Source organism: Microtus oregoni, unplaced genomic scaffold, assembly GCF_018167655.1.
Source record: "Microtus oregoni isolate MIOR12 unplaced genomic scaffold, Mior012 000046F_ref0000063, whole genome shotgun sequence".
In the NCBI taxonomy this organism is placed as follows: Eukaryota; Metazoa; Chordata; class Mammalia; order Rodentia; family Cricetidae; genus Microtus; species Microtus oregoni.
The window spans coordinates 3,840,331-3,860,008 of NW_024543220.1; the positions used below are offsets into that span (position 1 = coordinate 3,840,331).

General features: G+C 45.7%; 1 protein-coding gene across 1 annotated transcript in view; it reads left to right on the forward strand.

Annotated features, from left to right (window-relative positions):
- Nucleotides 1-3,639: 3,639 nt before the first annotated feature.
- Nucleotides 3,640-19,678, forward strand: part of Clcn1 (chloride voltage-gated channel 1) — a 28,469-nt gene continuing 12,430 nt past the window's right edge. The window contains exons 1-12 of the mRNA XM_041634909.1: nt 3,640-3,825; nt 6,847-6,967; nt 7,379-7,510; nt 8,088-8,216; nt 8,416-8,549; nt 9,745-9,822; nt 10,847-10,925; nt 15,332-15,457; nt 15,756-15,840; nt 16,021-16,122; nt 16,595-16,679; nt 16,917-17,066. Coding sequence (XP_041490843.1) covers nt 3,640-3,825; nt 6,847-6,967; nt 7,379-7,510; nt 8,088-8,216; nt 8,416-8,549; nt 9,745-9,822; nt 10,847-10,925; nt 15,332-15,457; nt 15,756-15,840; nt 16,021-16,122; nt 16,595-16,679; nt 16,917-17,066 — 1,407 coding nt within the window. The remainder of the gene's footprint in view (nt 3,826-6,846; nt 6,968-7,378; nt 7,511-8,087; nt 8,217-8,415; nt 8,550-9,744; nt 9,823-10,846; nt 10,926-15,331; nt 15,458-15,755; nt 15,841-16,020; nt 16,123-16,594; nt 16,680-16,916; nt 17,067-19,678) is intronic.

Sequence of the window (19,678 nt, forward strand, 5' to 3'; positions counted from 1 at the left end):
TTCACCAGACCCTTTGTCTAATCTACACTTCAACATGCTCCATTAGGCTGCAGGGAACGGCCTGCTTCACGCCCAGTCACAGTGCGGAGTGAGAGTATGGCTCCCTGATCCTTGACTAGCATGGCCTCACTTTATTCCCCAGTACTGCAAAGTTGCGCTTGTATTTATTGCCCTATACACTGGGAAGGTCAAACTAGCAGAGGTTGGAGCTGGAAAACCAGTATAACCTGGAAAGAAAATCTGTTTGAAAATCTGGGGGTAGGGATGCTAAGAGACAGTTGTCACACACAGCTACTTATATCCCCATCTTGTATATGGTTTTTATTCTTAGTATCATGGGCCATTGGAGATGGTTTAAAACTTCAGAAGAATACACATACATCCTTGCTCATGAATTTATTTCCAGATTTAGAACCTTTGCAAGACTACCCCATAGCTCAACTTGGGGGCCCTCCAAATTGGAACCTAAGCACTGAGCCCAATAAGATTTCAGATATAAAGTGGTAGCTCATAGGATTAACTACTCTTCATTTTGAACACAAGCTATTTCACTCTTAAATTCTTTTTTTTTTAAATTATCTTTATTTCATGTACATTGGTGTTTCGCCTGAAAGTTGGTCTATATGAGAGCATCAGATCCTCTGGAGCTGGAGTTACAGACAGTTGTGAGCTGCCATGTGGGTGCTGGGAATTGAACCCGGATCCTCTGGAAGAACAGTCAATGCTCTTACCTACTGAGCCATCGCCCCAGCCCTTCACTCTTAAATTCTTGCAGTCCAGGACTAGTAGCCTATATATATGATGTTCCTGCTTTGAGAATCGGGGTCTTCTTGTTGAAGTTGGTACTTTTCATGAGGACTAAGTGCCTCCCCACTCAGCTTGGCAGGGTGTGAGCACCTTGCAGTCCCTGCTAGTCTCTGATTTCAGGTCTCAGCCCTTGACCACAGTGCTCTGCTTTAAGGTACTACTGTGCTTAGGGATACTTTGGAAGCAGTGATCACATCTGACACTTGTTTCTGAAAGTTTCTCCTACAGAAAGTGGTCACCTTCAGAGAGCCACAAATGGGAAGAGTGTCTCTGAAACCCTCCAAGAATATATAATCTCTGATCTTCATTAGGAATCCCTTGATCTTGGTTTTCTGTTGTCTTCATCTGACCTATTACTCCCTCTCCCATCCTCTGTAATCTTCGAGTGTGGATTGTATACCATGCAATCTCAGGGCTGATTTTAAAAAGGGTGTTGGTATTATTTTCAGCTTTACTAGTATGTAATTGACTATTAGAAATAGTATAGATAGTAAAGGTAAGCAACCTGATATACTAGTATATATGCATGGTGAAATGATCCCCAGGATCCAGGTTCTTAACCATCACCTCTCATTACCTATATGTATATGTGTGGACACTTGAAATCAACCCTTAGCAGATTTCAGGTACACAGGTATTGCTAACTGTAGTCGCCATGTTTGTGAGCTCTCTAAAACTCAGAGCTCAATAACTAAAGTGTACCCTTGGCCAGTATCTTCCAACTCCATCTCAGCCAATAGCCTTTGGCTCCGTATGCATTGTGATTCTGCATATAAACAGCATGCACAGTATTTGAATATGTCTGACATCTTTCTTAGCACTGTCTAAAAGAAAGTGTGTTTTGCCGCTGAGTCATATGTGTAGACTTCCTTTATGCCTTCAGCTGTTGACAGACATGGAGGTAATTTTTGTGTCTTGGCTGTTGTGAATATGCCATAGTGAACAAAAGAACACAGATATCTGAGAGACGGTGGTTTGTTTTCTTCTCTATATATAAACATAAGTAGGATTGCTGAGTCTACAGTAGCTCTATTTCTGGCTTACTGTTTGCCATGAGGACCATGACAGTTTCTCCCACTATTAGTACCAAGGGTTCCCTTTTCTCTGTGTTCCTACCAGTGCTTGCCACGCTTGTCCTTGGTGCCAGCCATTCTAACAGGTAATGTCTCACTGTGGTTTTCATGTATATCTCCCTTTGATAAATGATACTCAACACTAACTCAGTATGATTAAGTCACCTGCAGCCTGATGACCTAAGTTCCAGCCTCGGAGTCTATGGTGCAAGGAGAGAATCAATTCCCAAAAGTTGTCCTCTGACCATCTCTCTCTCTCTCTCTCACACACACACACACACACACACACACACACACACACACACACAATGATGTTTTTAGAGAGCAGAGAGATGGCTCAGTGGTTAAGAGGACTTAACAGCCCTCATAGAAGATCCACTAGCATCCAGGTTGGGCCACTCACATTTGCTATACATCCAACTGCAGGGGGGTCAGACAACTTCTGACCTCATGGGCACCTGTACTCATGTGTACATCCATACAGACGTGATTAAAAACAATGACAGTAAAAATTAAATTTTTCTAATTGTGGAATACATGGTACTTTTAATGGTGTCTAGCTTCCCACTTTGAACAATTTCATTTAGTTTAGGTCAGAATCATATTGCAGACCAGAGATTTGGTGTCCATACCATTCAGTCCCTCCTAAGAGGACCTCTTAAGAGACCTGAAATTCAGTTTGCCTTAGTTTCTTTTATAATGACTTCATAGGAAAAGAATGTCTTAGAAAAATTGATGGGAAAAACAGAATGCCCTATGCAGTACTTTGTCCTTCATCAAATTTAATTTATTGACTAGGTAAGAGAAGGTTACTTCTCCATCTTTTTTTTTTATTGGGTTCCCACTGTCACCTTCCCTATGTCTCTAGCTGACTTCCTTTTCTCGCCTGTTATCTACCCTACCCTGCTAGCTGTCGTGGGCATCACGTTGGAGATGGAGGCTCCATCCCTCCCTATTAATCCGAGCTGCTGGTGGGGCTGACACATGTCTGGGAAATAAGTGACACTGTGGAACCCACGGCTATTAGCCCTGCTTCCCACAGCATTCCACACCCAGTGGGTGATAAGGGTGGGATCAAGGGGAAGGCACTCCGGTGTTTTTAGCCGCCTCAGGCAGACTCAAGGGCAGAAAGCGGGAGGAGAAAGCTGGGTATGAGATGGATGTGAAGAGCTGGCCACAGAGAAGTTCAGGGTCTGAACCCGTAAGAGATACTGAGCTGAAAAGAGCCTACCAGGGAGAGATGGCGGAGAGGCGTCAGCTACTCTCCCAGGTAAGCCGCCTGTCTAAAGTTACCAGAACTCTTAGTGCCTTCATTCAGCTCGCTCTCCCCTCACCTCCCATGAGGCAGTCAAGGAAGTTCTAGACTCAGTTCTACACCCAGCCTAAAAATTGCACTAGGAAATTTTTCATCCTAGTCCTGATGGTATTTATAGAGGGACTAGTGACCTGGAGCTGTGAACCGCCTAGGGAAGGGACAATGCCGCTGGCTGGCAGAGGGAATTCCCTGTTGGACTGTCCCATAGGTTTTCATCCTAACCCCCACCCCCACACAGCACGCACACCTGCTTCGACCCCAGGAGGATCAGATGTGGCAGTGGGGGGGGGGTGTCATGTGATGGAGAGACAACTATAAATAGCTGGAGGTGGGCATGGTGCCCCAGACGCCTTGGGGACAGGCAAAAGCAGAGGCTTAAGGAGCTACTGGGTGGAGAGTGGGAGCAAGCAGGCCAAGGCCTGGCTGGGGCTTGGGGGAGGACACATGGAGCGGTCCCAGTCCCAGTCCCAACGGCATGGGGGTGAACAGAGCTGGTGGGGCAGTGCCCCCCAGTACCAGTACATGCCCTTTGAACACTGTACCAGCTATGGACTGCCTTCAGAGAACGGGGGCCTTCAACACCGACCCCGAAAGGATGTGGGTCCCAGGCACAATGCCCACCCAACACAGGTAAATTCTCTGGGCGGGAGGGAAGTTGCAGACAGGTGTCAGCGGGGCCAAGGATTGGTAAAAATTGGGAGTTAGGTGAGAAGGGGGAACGGTATTTATTTGGAAAATTAAATGACAAATTTGTTCAAAACATAAAAGCCTTTTAAAGAACTAAGTTTTTAAAATTGACTTAAGAATTGCATGCACTTTCGAATAGCCTTTACTAAAGAATATTTGAACCATGTGGGACACCAGCAGAGACACACTAACGTGGAGAGTGCATGCTTACATACTTACGTAATCAGAGTGGTTCTCATAGGAGCTGTAAATGCTTTGAGGATCTCCTCTGCCATCACCCACATGCAGACAGCATGGGGTTTCTCCACACAGTGAATGCCCTGTATGCATGTATACACAAACACACACACATACACACACACACACACACACACACACACATGCACACACACTTGCACAAAAGCCAGAAGAAAGGCACTGGAACAAGCAGGGGAAACTGAATGATTTATCAATGATCAATGACCAGCATTAAAATGAGCACAAAAATGGTGTCAAGTTTTTAAGGGCTTGAAAATAGAATTCTGGTGGAGTATTTACCTAGCTTGTTTGATCCCTGGGGTCTTGTTTTTGGGGGTGTTGTTATAATTGTTAAAAGGCCAGCAAAATGTTTCAGTAAGTAAAGGTGCTTGCCCCTACACCTGAGTTCAATTCCTGGGACCCACATGATGGAAAGAAAAACTTCCTCCACACAGGCACGCACATACACACTAATTATAAAACAATTTAAGATTTCTGTGAAACATAAGACACTTAGGAAAGTGCAGAGCTGTGTGCTTTATCCAGAGGCAGTTACCATCCAGGACTTGGGGATCAGTGGTAGATGGACAAGTAAGAGAAGAGAAATGGGGATAGGCACAGACAGGAAAGGAGAATTGTCTCGGGAAGTTTGCAGGTCACTATTAACATAAGTAAGTATGCCTTTTAACAACGAAGAATGCAGAATGGGACAGAATGGAAAGAATCTGGGGGGAAGAGATCTGACTTCAGAAGGGTTTTGATGACAGGGCTTTGGTTCTTCGAGTCAGGCTGGAAACCTGGAGGTGGCCTGAGTGAATGGTATCAGCACAAAGGTCATGAGGATCCTCTGAGTAGTTGCTGGAGGTAGGTCCGTAGTGGGGAGGGAGGCGTGTTGAGGAGCAGGATCTAAATGTCAAATCCTACTAATTCTCACCCAAGTGCCATGTACCTGGAGAAGGCAGGCATTTGAGCAAAGGGGCAGTTAGAACAATTTTTTTAAAGATAGGGCTTCTTTGTGTATCCTGGCCTACACATTAAGTGTAGACCAGATTGACCTAAAATTCACAGAGATTCGCAGGCTTCTGCCTCCCCAGTATTGGGTTTAAAGGTGTGTGCCAGCACCGCCTAGCTAGTTAGAGCACTTTCTGGTGACAGGACATTGACTAAGGGAGCTGATGTTTCGTGTAGAAAAGAATGGCAAGTTAGTTTGGGAGCAGAGTTCCAACTGGAAAGCAAACAGGAATGTAATGTGTTCTTTGTCTAATGCTTATACGGGAAAATACCACACTTACATAAAACCCTGATGGTATAATGAGCTCCCAGGATGCAGCAGTCAAGAGGGTTCTGTCCCTCATCCCCCCTCAGCCCTGCACACACTAGAGGACTCTCTACACTTTGTAGACATTTCATCACTTGTACATTTGGGTTTTGATTTCTCACTCCCTCTAAACCTGCCATAGTGTGATGGTTACGCTGGACCAGCAGAATACATCCTGCACTCAGAGTGTTTTCCCAGCCGGAGTGTTGGAAGAGAGCAGCACACTGTTTCCTCATTCCTTCCCGCCCACAACTTAGAGTGCTTAGGCAACCCCAATAGCTGATCTGCGGTGGAAACATTTTCTGGTTTGTTGTGTTCATTTGTTTTTGAGACAGGATCTTACCTTGTATCCCTGGTTAACCTGGAACTATCTATGTAGGTCAGGTTGGCTTCAAACTCACAGTCTCTGCTTCCTGAGTGCTGTCATTGAAGGTGTGTGCCACCATGCCCAGCTGGTAATATTTTTTATCTCTGGGTGATGGGTAGAGTTTGAAGAGAAACGTGCTTTTCTCAATCACTACCTTCATAAGCAGGATAATGAGTGTGTGCCTGCTCAGGACCGAAACACCAAAGTGCTGCTCATATTGTGAAATAAGATCTCTACTACCCAGGCTCTCCCAGAATCAGTCCCATGGCCTGGCCTGACCCTGGCCCTAGAGGATGAGTTGAGGTTGGGTGTGTGGGGCCAGCATGAAGTCATTAGCACTCTGAGATCATTTATGACACAAATGCTAACACGGGGACAGGGCTGCACCCCTTGTCTAGTTCTTAGGACCCAGTTAGTTCATGTCAGGAAGTAGATTAATTTGCCTCTTTCAGCCCAATTCCTGTTTGTGTCTACATGCTCTGGGATGTGAGCTGGATGGGCTTTGTAGAACTTTAATAAGGAAGCCGAGTGTCTCAAGGCGGGCAAGCATATCAAGGCAAAATGCAAGCAGTCACTGTCTGGCCCTGTAAAAGCATAAAATCCATTGCTAGCTAGATTAGTGTGGCCTCTCTTTGTCTAAATTGGGATCCTGAGGTGAGAAGTCAAATGCAGGGGTGCCAGGGAAATATAGACATGCAGAACACAGGCGGATTACAATTTCTGCAGAGTTCTTCATACCTTCACGTCCAAGTAGAAGTTAGTTTCCTGGTAAGAGCTACCATGGACCAAGATGTTTCTGGTTTTGGGGAAATGGTGGAACAGAAGCAGGGTTGGATGGGAAATGGAATGGAAATAGTGATGTGAGTGGACAGTAGAGATATGAGCGGCAGGATGACTATAAAGTAAAGTACCTGCAGCAGCCTTCAGTGCCCAGATTCGAAACACTTTCCTTTTTCTCTGTAAATCTAAGTCTACGTAATATCTTCTGTATCCTTTCTGACTCTTCAACAAAGTAGACACTGACCGTTCTTCACCCATACAGATATATGGCCATCACAAAGAAAAATATTCACATAAGGAGCAAGACAGGGGGATGCCCAAGAAGATGGGCTCCAGTTCTACTGTGAACAACTTGGATGAGGACCACTATTCTAAATGTCAAGGTGATGGGCACTGAGAATTAAGGGAATCTGGAATAGGAGGTACAGGGACTGGGAGAATAACTTGGATGTCCCATTACGTATCTCCCAACACACCTACATACACGCACGCCCCTCACACGCCAAAGCCCTCCTCTGAATGACCGAAAGACATCTCGCCTTCACCTCCTTAATACTGTGCCTTGTTTCTTTTTTCTCCCAATGGGAAGAAATGAGTTTCATATGGAAATTCATATATTCACGGGGAGTACGGTTGTAGTGCTTTCTGGCAGGAGAGGCCCAACAACGGGCAGAGATGTAGAGGGATGTCCCGTGACTAATATACAGACGACTCCCACCTTTGCTCCTCAGCCTGCTCCCAAAGAAATGACTAGAGAGCTGCTTTCCTCCTCCTTTACCCTTACTTCTTCCTAGATTGTGTCCAGCGCCTGGGACACGTGGTCAGAAGGAAGCTGGGGGAAGACTGGATCTTTCTTGTGCTCCTGGGCCTGCTCATGGCTCTAGTCAGCTGGTGCATGGACTATGTTAGTGCCAAGAGCCTTCAGGGTAGGTTTGCCCTGGACTGCTGCCCTCTACCTTCTCCATATTGAAACTATCTTACCTATAGTAGTCCAGGCTTGTTTGGGCCGAGCATGTTGTGTGAGCGGTCAGATTTGACTTTGACTCCAAATAAAGCTAAACTTATTGACAACCAGATCACCACCCATGCCTTTCCTGCTGGCTGCCACTCAAACAGCGTGACTGATTTGGGCAGCTTTCCCAGGGTTCCTCCCGGTTTCATCACTGAAATTTCCAAGTCTCAGGAGTCCAATCATTTATCAGCAATCACCCTCTGGCTTCTAGCCCTGCTCCAGCTTCTTATTCAACTGTGACATGCACCACAGCCACCAGCCCCCTCTGCCAGAGGGGACTTGGATAGATAGCCACCTGACTACACTCAGAATTCCTACATGTACAGTGGAAGGAATTCCCTGGGGCCAGGCAGCTAAGATGCCCAGGGCATGAGAACAAGCTGGCATGCCGTCTGGGAGTGGGAATGTGAGGGGTGAGGGAGCTGGTGAGCTGGTCTCACTGTCAGCCTTTCCTAGACTCTATCCCAGGTTGTGTGTTTGTGTTCCTGCAGCCTACAAGTGGACCTATGCCCAGATGCAGCCCAGCCTTCCTCTGCAGTACCTGGCCTGGGTCACCTTCCCCCTTATCCTCATCCTCTTCAGTGCCCTCTTTTGCCAACTCATCTCTCCCCAGGCTGTGGGTGAGTGCTTTCCAAGAGACAATGCAGTCTGGCTTCTTACAAACCTCCCACCCTGAGCTCCCTCCATCCTCCGGACTCTTTTGAGGCCTCAGCATGGTGATCCCCTTCCCCATTTCTACTTTCTCCTCTATTTAAACTCCAGCTCAAACCTGGACATTGTCCTTTGTTGTTGTTGTTGTTTTTTGTTTAACCCTTGTAGGTTCTGGAATTCCCGAGATGAAGACAATTCTTCGTGGTGTTGTCTTGAAGGAATACCTCACACTCAAGGCCTTTGTAGCCAAGGTGGTGGCCTTAACGGCTGGACTAGGCAGTGGCATCCCTGTGGGGAAAGAGGTAGGTCTGCATAGCTGAAGGAAAGGCTGGCAGAGCTGAGCAGACTCAGCCAGGGCCAAAGGGCAGTAACAAAGGGGAAACCTTGGGCGTTCCTAACCCTGGAGCTAGTGACAGACTGTTAAAGTTGGGGAAACCTTACAGCAAGCCCGCAACCTGGGCATGAGTATAGCTTGGGACTGGAAAACTCTGCTGGGAAGAGGGATGTCGCTCTGTGTCCTGTGGAATGCTAGCATTATCCCTGGCTTCTAACCATTGACCCCAGCAGCAGGCCCTAGTTATGACAACCAGAATGTCTCTAGAAAACACCTGCCCTCTCCATAATCTGAATCAGTCTCCTTGTCTTATTTATTATTTATTTATTATTACTTATTTTTGTTTTATGTTTGCTTGTTTGAGATAGTCTCATTCTTTAGCTCAGGGTCCTGAAACTTGTGTGTAGCCCAGGCTAGCCTCAACATCAGCACAGTCCTTGGGTCTTCCTATTTTCACATGAGAAAACTAAGACCTAGGATGAGTCTTCTTTCTTCAAGGTGAGAGCTAGGCTCCTTCAACTCCGTCCCTTCACACTTGCCCTCTACCATCAAAATTCTTCACAGCAGCCAAAGCATCTTCAGAATGGAACTGGACTCGTCCGACTTCTACTCAATATCATCGCAAGAGCTTCCCATATCTCTTACTATGAGATCTACACTCCTCCCAACAGCTGACCAGCCCTAGGCCGGTCCACCACCTCCTGTCTGTGGGGTCTCCAGCCTCACCGCCTACCCGCTTCTCTGTGCTTCCAGACAAGGCTTTTTTTTCCATCTTCCCACCATGCCATGCTTGTCGCACTCAGGACCCCTGCATTTTCTCTTTCGTCTGCCTGGAACACTCTCCCTCTAACACCCACGAGACTCACTCATGGAATTATCACTCAAGGCACTAACTCAGGTGGTGACTGGCCAGGGAAGGACATCATCTCCTCCCCGCCCCACCTCTTTTGCCTCATGCCTCTTTGTTTGCTTCCTAGCCCCAACGTTATCTGAAAACACACTGGTTGTCATCTATTTCTTTCTGGGACGAGGCTCCTATGGGGCAGAACTTTTGTCTGGCTTATCTCTTTCCATCCAGGGACTGGAGGCCAAAAATTCTGGTTCAATGGTGTCTCCATGCTTCTCCTCCATCCCTTATCCCTGGCTCTCCTGTTCTCTTCCAGGGTCCCTTTGTCCACATAGCCAGCATCTGTGCTGCTGTCCTGAGCAAGTTTATGTCCATGTTCTGTGGTGTCTATGAGGTAAGGGTGAGGCAATACAGCACAGCAGGGCCTGGTTGGTAGAAGGAAGTCCTCACTGTGTGTGAGAGCAGGGGAGGGTTGCCTGCTCTGGGCTGGCCTTGGTGCTGAAGGCGTCATCTCACTAACCCATGCTCCTGTTCTCCATGTCCGTGCCTGCGGATCCTAGCCCTATCATCCCCTCTGTCCAGCTTCTGTCTGTCTCCCTAGTGTCTAGCCCACCCTGATCCATGCCCCTCTGTGGTGACCTCAGCCAGGCCTTATCCACATGAACTGTGTCAGCTCCTCTCCATGTTCCCTGCTGTGCTGTCCCCATCCTTTTGTAGTTCCTGACACCCATCCACCCTGGTTGACACACTGCCTGTCTGTCCCACCTGCCTTGCCCGGCGTGCTTCTCTGTTGCAGACCGTGCCTGGGCAGCTTGATCTCCTGGTGCCAGCCTGTGCAGTGGGCGTGGGATGCTGCTTTGCGGCCCCTGTTGGAGGCAAGTTTCACTTCCTCCCTACCTGGGTTGCCTGAGCCACACTTGGAGGGATGGGTGGGTGCCTGCTGTAGCTTTTGGGTAGAGGGGCCTTGCTCTCTGAAGGGACTGATGGGTGGGCACCCAGGGAGTGACTGCTAAATAGTTGAGTGTTCTCCTGACACTGGTGCTCTCTCCTGCAGGCTTTACTACTACTTTTCTCTTGGAGTGAAGTCCCTGCCTGCCTCTTGCTACTTATTCTCGGCCCCTCTTTGTTTGGTCTTTATTGGTTCATTTGTCTGCCTGATAACTATTTACTTAGCATTTTCCTTGGTTTGTTTTCAACTGTTGGCCTTGAGCACATAAGGTCACTTCTTGGTTGCCAAACTCATTGAGTTTCTCCTGGCCTGGGAACCACAGGGATGATGGGACCATGTTCATTCTTGTGATGTAGGCCTCTCATTCTTCTTTGTTTCCCACCCCTGCTTATTCTCTCTCCCCACCCCACCCCCATCTCTCTTCCCTGTCCTTCTCCTACCTATCCGTCTGTCTGTCTCTCCCTAGTAGCAGCCATACTATTACACTGACATCCTGACAGTGGGCTGTGCCGTGGGGGTCGGCTGCTGTTTTGGAACACCACTTGGAGGCAAGTCTGTCCCATCCCCAGTGCATGGGCCGGTTTGCCTTGTCTTGCTCAACATCTAGTGCTTGTCAGCTTCTCCAAGAGCTTGAATTAACCGTTTCCATTATAACAAGAACTGCCACTCTCAGGTAACATATGCCTCACGCCTTGTTCTAACCATTTTACATGTATTCCCACCTAATCCTGTGAGTGCGGGTTGATAGACCAGTGACTGGAACAGGAGCATGTTGAAGCACCTACAGACCCAGAGATGAGAACCACAGTAGCCCTCCTGGTCTCCAGTTATGCTAAAGCCTTTCTGCATTGCCGGTGCCTTTGATTTACAAATACTGTTCTGTAGCAGGAGATTCTGTGTACTCCCTTCTCCCAGGACCTCTTGTTGTGTCTTACTAAAGACACTAGGGTTTTGGTAGACTGTGATAGATTAATGGTGAACTTTAGAATGAGAAGTACTTACGGAGCTTTAAAGAAAGTTGTTTCTTGATATACCAGCAATTTACAAGAGGATGTAGCTTTTTCTATCCATATAAAGAAAATTGTAGTATTATCATGGGTTATTAATGACAGGACCTAGTCACAAAAGGCAGGCCTGTTTATTTCCTCATCAGAAATAGCTATGTTAATGGGGCAGGGATTTATGGCTCATTTATCGAAATTATTGATAATGAAATTCCATTTGATAATTGAAGAAATACTGTTGGGTGTACACTTTTAAACAGCCAGCCACTAGAAGGCTTGTTGCAATGACGAAAGGGCAATTAGCCTTTTCATAGATGAGTTTCCAGGTATCTAAAATGTCTTGGCGCAGGAATAACGTATGGGTGAGAGATCGGAATCAGTGAGGGCATCTCCCATTTGCTGTGCTCTCACATGGTGGAAGCATGCAGCGTACGCAGATCCAGGCTGCATGGACCCCCTGGCATCCCATTTACACTTCTGTTGTCAGCTCCAGTCATTAAAGTCATTAGCCCCTGTCAGTGAATGCTAGTGTGTTTGAGTTTCTGCACATCAGACGTTCACACCTATATTTATACACACGCTGTCTTTATTTACCCCCCCCCCCCCCGCAGCCTTCCAAATAAAAGAAGTATTTGTGGTTGTTTTGGTTTTGTTAGAAACATTTTAAGGTGAAGAGAACCTGCAGTCTTTTCCGGAGACTGCAGCTTATGAGGAGTCAAAAGTTTCTTTCTGGCCTTGTGACAAGAACAGGAACCTCCCCTTAGAAAAGTTATAGTCAAGCATTGCTCTTGACACAAGAAATTGCTAAGCACTTGCAAGTGAAGGGGCTATGCTCAGGCTGTTTGCATTACGCTGCAAATGACAAGCCTATCTGCAGGTGGCAGTACTTGATTCTTTTTTATGAATATAGAATAACTGAAAGAAAAAATTTAGCTTTGAGATATTTTACTTACAACATAGGCAACTCCTAATTTCCTATGCTGATAAAGAAATACAACTCAGCATCCGTTACAGGCCCGCACTCTCACAGGGCTCAGGGAGGCAAACACAGAGATCAATCACAGGCATTAATTCCTCAGGCAAAGTGCAATGAACCTTCAGGGCAGCCTGGGGAAGCCTGCAAAGCTTTATGAAAAAGACAGTGTTTGTCATGGGTGTAATTAGTAAGTCGGAGCCTGCATGGAGGCAGGGCGACTCTGAAGAGAATGGACAGGATCCAAAGTCAATATCTGCCCTTATGGTAATGAGTAGTGCTAAGGTGAATGGGAAAGTATGATAGGAAGTGACTCAGAACAGATAATTGGGGCTGAATCATGAAGGTCAGCAGAAGTCATACAGAGTAATACAGGTTTTAATCTCTAGAGGAGTATCTGCCCAAATACATTTTACAGAGCACACTTCTTCCTGGTGTTAATCGCTGTAATGGGTTAAAACCCATTGCAAATTCCAGTCGGTTAGAAAATGCAGGACTAAAGAGGAATAAGTAAGTAGTTTTAAAACAATGGATTGAAAGGGTTATCAGAACATCTGAGTCGTTGGAATGCATTGTGAACACCCAGGGACGCTGCAAACAACATTTCCTACCAAGGCCCCTTTGTCAAGTCATAGGACTTGTTTCTTCTCATGGGACTGACTTTATGAGGTATTGTTGTGGGTGAAGTGAAACCGTGGAAGGATTTAAAACAAGGAAGTGACATGGTTAGCTCGACCTGCTCGTCCAATCCCCTTGGCACATGTGTGCAGGAAAGAATTGGTTGTGGATTAACAAGATTGATCTAAGATTAACGAGAAGACTATTGTCATGGTCCTGATGCGATATGATGACAGACAGAACTGGGCAGCAAAAGAAGCAGAGAAGGGGATGAGAAACTCAAGTGGTATCAAGTCAAATTGATGCTGCCTGGTCGCTGCTTTTATGTGAAGGTAGGTGTTCTGTGCCAACACCCATGCTAACAACGCTGGCAGTGCAGTAGATAGTGATGGTGGTGAGGATGGAAGAGGACACAGGAAGCAAACTGGGTCTGGAAGGGAGTGTACACATTTTACTTGGAGGATATTGAGTTTAAAGTTCCTATGCCATGGTCCACTAATATAAAATAGGCAGCTAGGCTGATGAGTCTACAATCCAGGAACTGAGCTAAATCTAATCAGCAGCCTGTGTCCATGGCTGATGCCACAGGCAAAAGTGAAATTGAGAAAGAAATTATGTCCGCAAGTAGCAGGAGCTGGAGACCAAGAGCAATGCCTTCATTGGACAGAGGCGGACAGAGGCATGGGAGCAAGAAAAGAAATTAAAGGAGGAACCCAGAGTGGAAGAAGAGAACAGCGTTCCAGACCTAAGACACCAGGGTTTCTAGCAGCTGCTCATGTTTTTAAAGCTCTCTTTTCTCTTAGCAGCGTGTCTTATGCTTGTCTCAGGTAATAAAATTAGTTCCCACTCCTCATCACACCAGGACAGACAGCTACAGAAAAGCCCCCCAGGTCTACATCATGGGGCGGGGAGATGGTTGTAACATTTAAGTTGGATAATTGCCCCCAGGCAAAGCAAAGCTGATTTTACTTTTATTTATGGCAAAGCAAAGGAAAAAGACCCATTCTATCTGATACCCACTGTAGACTTCTCCCCCTTAGGATTTGAAGAGCAGGGCAGAAAGAGTGGCTGACATAGCTCTGCACTCAGCTCCATTCTTTCATTATTATTATTATTATCATTATTATTATTATTATTATTATTAATTTTGGTTATTCAAGAAAGGGTTTCTCTGTGTAACCCTGGTTGTTCTGGAACCTACTTTATAGACCAGACTGGCCTCGAACTCACAGAGATCTGCCTGCCTCTGCCTCCCAAGTGCTGGAATTAAAGGCATGTGCTACTACTGCCTGGCATGATTTACTTATTTTTGTTTTATGTGAATTGGTGCTTTTGCTACTTGTATGTCTGTGTGAGGGTGTTAGATCCCTGGAGTTGGAGTTATAGACAGTTGTGAGCTGCCATGGGGTCCTGGGAATTGAACCTGGGTCCTCTGAAAGAGCAGCCAGTGCTCTTAACAGCTGAGCAATCTCTCCACTACTGCCTGGTGGCTTAGCCAAGTTTTAGGTCATGTGTTGTTGATGACTTAATCAAAGATCAACTCCCTTATCCTAAATCTTGCAAGTCCTTTTCTTGCTTCAAACGGTGCTTTTCTGGCTGCGTGGGCATGGCTTCCCTTGGCTCAGCACTGCTGGTGTGTGTGCTGCACTCCCCCTCCTCACTTTCTGCTTGAGCATCTCCCATCAGAACAAGGACTGGAGACTACTAGCCAGCTTTTCTTGTCTCTCACTTGCCTGCCTAAGCATGAAGACTTCCCTTCCTCTCCCTTTGGCTGTCCTCCTGGCTTAGGTCCTTGGGGGTCACATTTTGTAAGTATCGTCATCATTAGCATACCCCAGTTTTCTTTTCCTGGAGTATTGAATCCTGTAGGCCTGCATAATGTCCTATCCTATTTTTCTTATTTCTCATAAACTTACCCTATAGTGTAGGAAGCAGTAGGGACATGAAAAGGGGTGTCAAGGAATATGCAAATCCTGAGTTCTCTTTGGCAACGGTACTGACCTGGCCCTGGAACCTTCTTCCATTTTAATATTTCCATAGAACTGTTTCAGTTGTCCATAAATCTCCATGGATGTTTGGCAGTTGTCAACTGCATTTATTCCTTTATTTGTAGTACACAGACATTTGAGCCTGAAGTTCGGGGAGTTAAGAACCTATCCATTTCCTATCTTCTCTGTTTCTCATTGGCCCACATTCCTTGTCTGGGAGCGGGGTAAACTTCCATAGGCAAGAAGAATGTGGTTTATTGCAAGGAACAACAACAAAGCATCACTTCCCTCAGGCCCTTCCCTGACCCCTATTAGAGATCCGGTGGGAGGTGTAGGAGGGTCTGCCCCTGACCTGCTTTCCTGCCCCATAGGAGTGCTGTTCAGCATCGAGGTCACCTCTACCTACTTTGCCGTTCGGAATTACTGGCGAGGATTCTTTGCAGCCACATTCAGTGCCTTTGTGTTCCGTGTCTTGGCAGTGTGGAACAAGGATGCTGGTAACCGGAGGTCCAGGTGGAGGTGGTGAAACGGGGGTGGTGGCGAAGTGGCAGAAAGTATGGCTGGAGCAAGGGGTGGATGGTGTTTGGGAGACAAGACCAAGGCTCGGGGTCCAGGGAAGGACTAAATGATGGCGCAGAGGCTTTGGCCATGGAGAGATGCTAGTAGGAAAAGGAAATTAAATGAAGAGAAGAGGTTGAGGGTGAAGGAAGGGAAGGCACTTTAACATGACTTCTCTTTTCCTACCTGTGGCTTTCTCTGAGTTCCCACCATAATGCTGGCCTTCTGGTCCCACAGTCACCATCACCGCTCTGTTCAGAACTAATTTCCGAATGGATTTCCCTTTTGACCTGAAGGAACTTCCAGCTTTTGCTGTTATTGGGTCAGTGGGACCACTCTTTCTGGGTGTGGGGAGCAGGGGATGGGGTGTGGTTGTGGGCTGGAAGGGACTGGAGCCCAGATGAGCATGGAGTGTGAGGTAGAGATGGGAGGGCAAGGCTGCTTGTTTGCCTGCCCTGCAGTGTCCGGCTCAGAGCTTCAAGCCTGTATCTTGCACCCTCAGGATCTGCTGCGGGTTCTTGGGAGCTGTTTTCGTTTATCTACATCGCCAAGTCATGCTCGGTGTCCGAAAGCACAAGGCTCTCAGCCAGTTTCTTGCTAAGCAGTGAGTCATTGCCCTTCCCCTCGCCCTGCCCACTTACCTTCTGGTTTCTCCAGCACTTCCTCCTTTAGGTGGAACTTTAGGTCATTTAGGTCAGTGGTTCTCAGCCTATGGGTAGAGATCCTGCATATCAGATTTTTATATTACAATTCACAACTGTAGCAAAATTACAGTTATGAAGTCACAACAAAATAATTTTATCGTTGGGAGTCACCACAACATGAGAAACTGTATTAAAGGGTTGAGAACCATTGCTTTCGGTGGAGTTGCTGTGTGCAGCTGTGGGAAACTCTGATACTGTTGGTAGGGGCTAGCCATTCTGGCGCTTCCCAAGTGATCACTTTTTTTGGCAAAAAAGATAACACGTTCAGCTGAAAGAATAAAAGACTATGGGAAGCAACAGCTTGGAAGCTGCGTGTGGATGCATTGTTGGATGGCTAAGTGGGGGATAGGCTTAACTCTGTTTCTTTTCCAGCCGCCTGCTATATCCCGGAATCGTTACCTTTGTCATCGCCTCGCTCACCTTTCCCCCAGGAATGGGTCAATTCATGGCTGGAGAGGTCAGCTCTAGTGGCCGCTGAGAGCAGGGGTTAGGTCACGTCTGTGGCTGGGTCTCTAAGCAAAGGGTGGGGCCGCTGTTCAGACTTGGAGCTTATGGAGTTTTGCCCATGGGTAGCGTTTCTCCAGGAGAACAGAACAGAAAGAGTCCTGGACTAATGAGTCCGGGGACGAGTTCTCTAATAGAGGACGTACAGTTCGTGCTGGAAAACCTGGCTCCTTTGCTTTTCCCCTCACAGCTGATGCCCCGTGAAGCCATCAGTACCTTATTTGACAACAATACATGGGTAAAACACATAGGTGACCCCCAAAGCCTGGGCCAGTCAGCAGTGTGGATTCACCCCCAGGTCAACGTGGTCATCATCATCCTTCTCTTCTTCATCATGAAGGTACTCTGCCCCCACGATAGCCTCTCTATGCTTCTGGTATCAGTAGAGGAGCCCAGGCCTTGTACAGGAAGGGCAGAACTTCATCTGGTCTGTGTCCAGCCTAGACAGAAGCCGTGAGGAAACCACAGCATAAATTGCCTGTCTATCAAAATAACCAGGGTGTAGCTTAATTGCCCCATTCATGTCAACTTAGTGATGTTTGCCATAACTCTAATAGCCCTCCTAATAGTTCCACTTGTTATCTTTTTAAGGCATCAAAGCAGCCAAGTACATTCGAACAAGACAGAGTTTAGCAATATAGATAACTGTGTAGGAACCCCAGACCAATTACCCGAATTCCTCCCACGTGTTAGATAATTAGATACTTAATCTCCTCAGAGCTGTTGTTCCCTTTCGGGTGGTTTGCACTCACTCTCCCATTTCTTTCCTGAAGATCTGAAGGTGATGAAATACCAAATCAACCTTATTCATGATTTTAAATAATTTTTACAAATGTAATTATTCTCCACTTAGACAGTGAGAGTACAAGGACTTTTCTAGACTAGAACAGTTTTTCCTAACATTTCCTAATTAGGAAATCAGAAATAATACCTTTTACAGCCTTTCTTTTTCAGATCCATCCATCACAAATTATAAACGTAGAGGCTTCATATTACTACCCTGTACAAAGATTTTTTTTTTTATTTCCAAACCTGGAGTGATACCTGCTTTAGATGGCGATTGTCTGTTTTTTCCTTCTTGATGACTTCTCTTGTACTAACTGCATGACTTAAGAATAGGTGTCTCTGTCCAGCCTAAACTCTCATGCTTTTCAATTCCTTGCTCTTATTTATATTTGTGTGATTGTACAAGAATATGGATCACTGATATATCGATATTGTTCTTATAATACAATGAATTCATTTATTCAATAAATATTATAAAACAGCATTTTTAAATACGTAACTCTTATGTCATTGGACTATGGCTAATGTTGCATTTTCTTGTTTTCTACTGCTGCCTGTTAACGTACTTTTCAATGATAGTATTATTAAATTGCTTTACACATCAGGTCTCAGGTCTCAGGCTTAGGCTCCTAAGGGTTGCTATGGATTTCTTCTTCCCTACCTCACCAAAGGTGAACTAATTGAATCTATAGCATCCATATTTTGGACACTTTATTTATTTTACCCTTTTTGTTTCTTTCTTTAATATACGTGATAATTTCTCATAAAAATATTCCAAGAATCTTGTTAGGTGTTTGATGTCTACATTTTTATTTGTAATTGTCATCTTCTCTAATTTATAATTTCTCACTTTGCGTACTGGTTGAGCTTTGGGGGAACATGGAAAGTAAAGTAACCCAGGCTAGCCTTGAACTTGTCCTCTCCTGAAAGCTGAGATTCCTAGCATGAGCCCCAACACATAGACTGCAACTTACCTATCAAGTCTGTGATCACATCTGCAGTAACCAAGTCCATGTTTTGATGGGATTTCAGTATCTATGATCTAGTAGTGATACAGATTGGTCTAGGTTGTATGTTAGTCAAAACTGTATGAATTTATGTTATTATGTATGTTATATTACCTTAGGGTCCTCTAGACGGTTAAAATGTCAAAATTTTAAAAAGTTTTTCTAAAAATAAAATAGATTTTTTTCAACACTTACTCCTTGCCTTATCCATAGCCCCAGATTTCCAGTTATGTATCTTCATAAAGTGCAGCTTATTTTCAGAGCCCCGCTTAGATGGTATAGAAGGACTCATCTGTATGTCACTGTACTTCTCACTGAATTACAGCCTAGAGAGCATTCACATTGTAAGTGTATAGGAAAAACACATTCTGGGCTATATTTCAAGCCCAACAGTGTGCAGAAGGTCTACAATATTCTTTAATATTTCTAACTTCTAAAGTCTTCCTTGCTGCAAATTCAGTTTTACCAGTCACCACTTCCCAACATTTTCATTGCTTAATCATTGGGCTCACAGCGCTGCTCTCATTTTGTTTCCAAATGTGAAAAACAGAACATGTAGCCAAATTAAAATATAAAAGTATTCATCTGTTTTTGTTATTCTAATTAAATATCTGAGGCAGGCTCTACCTTATAAGGAAGAGAGTATTTTTGGCTCACAGTTATAGACATCCAAGGTCACAGGGTCATAGCAGTGACAGTGCTTTTGGTAGTAGAGCCCTAAACTCTGTAGAACTTCCCATGGTAAGCAGCAAGAAGCACCTGTGTCTGTGTGCATCTCCTCCGTTCTCGCTCCTCGGAAAGCTGCTGGGAAGCCACCCTGGCATTTCAGCCCAGTGTCTTGCCTACCTAAGAAATTTCAAAAGCCTCCACTTCTAAGCACCACAGCTAGATTAGGTCCTTGCCCTCTTGGTAGCTCACAGGAGAGAGGAAATTTCCAAATGGAATCCTGTGAGACATTCAAATTGTGTTCAATCCAAAGTAGGACTAGAATTGCTGTTCCTCATTTGGATTTGAAATCTAGTCCATGTAGCCTCTTGGCAGTGTCCGTGAGGTAGGTTCCAGGCTTGGTTCAGTTGTTTCTTAATATTGGTGAAAGGAACCTCCTACTTCCCCAATTTTCCCAATTTCATGGAGTGTGAGATATGGAGTGGAGTGCTGA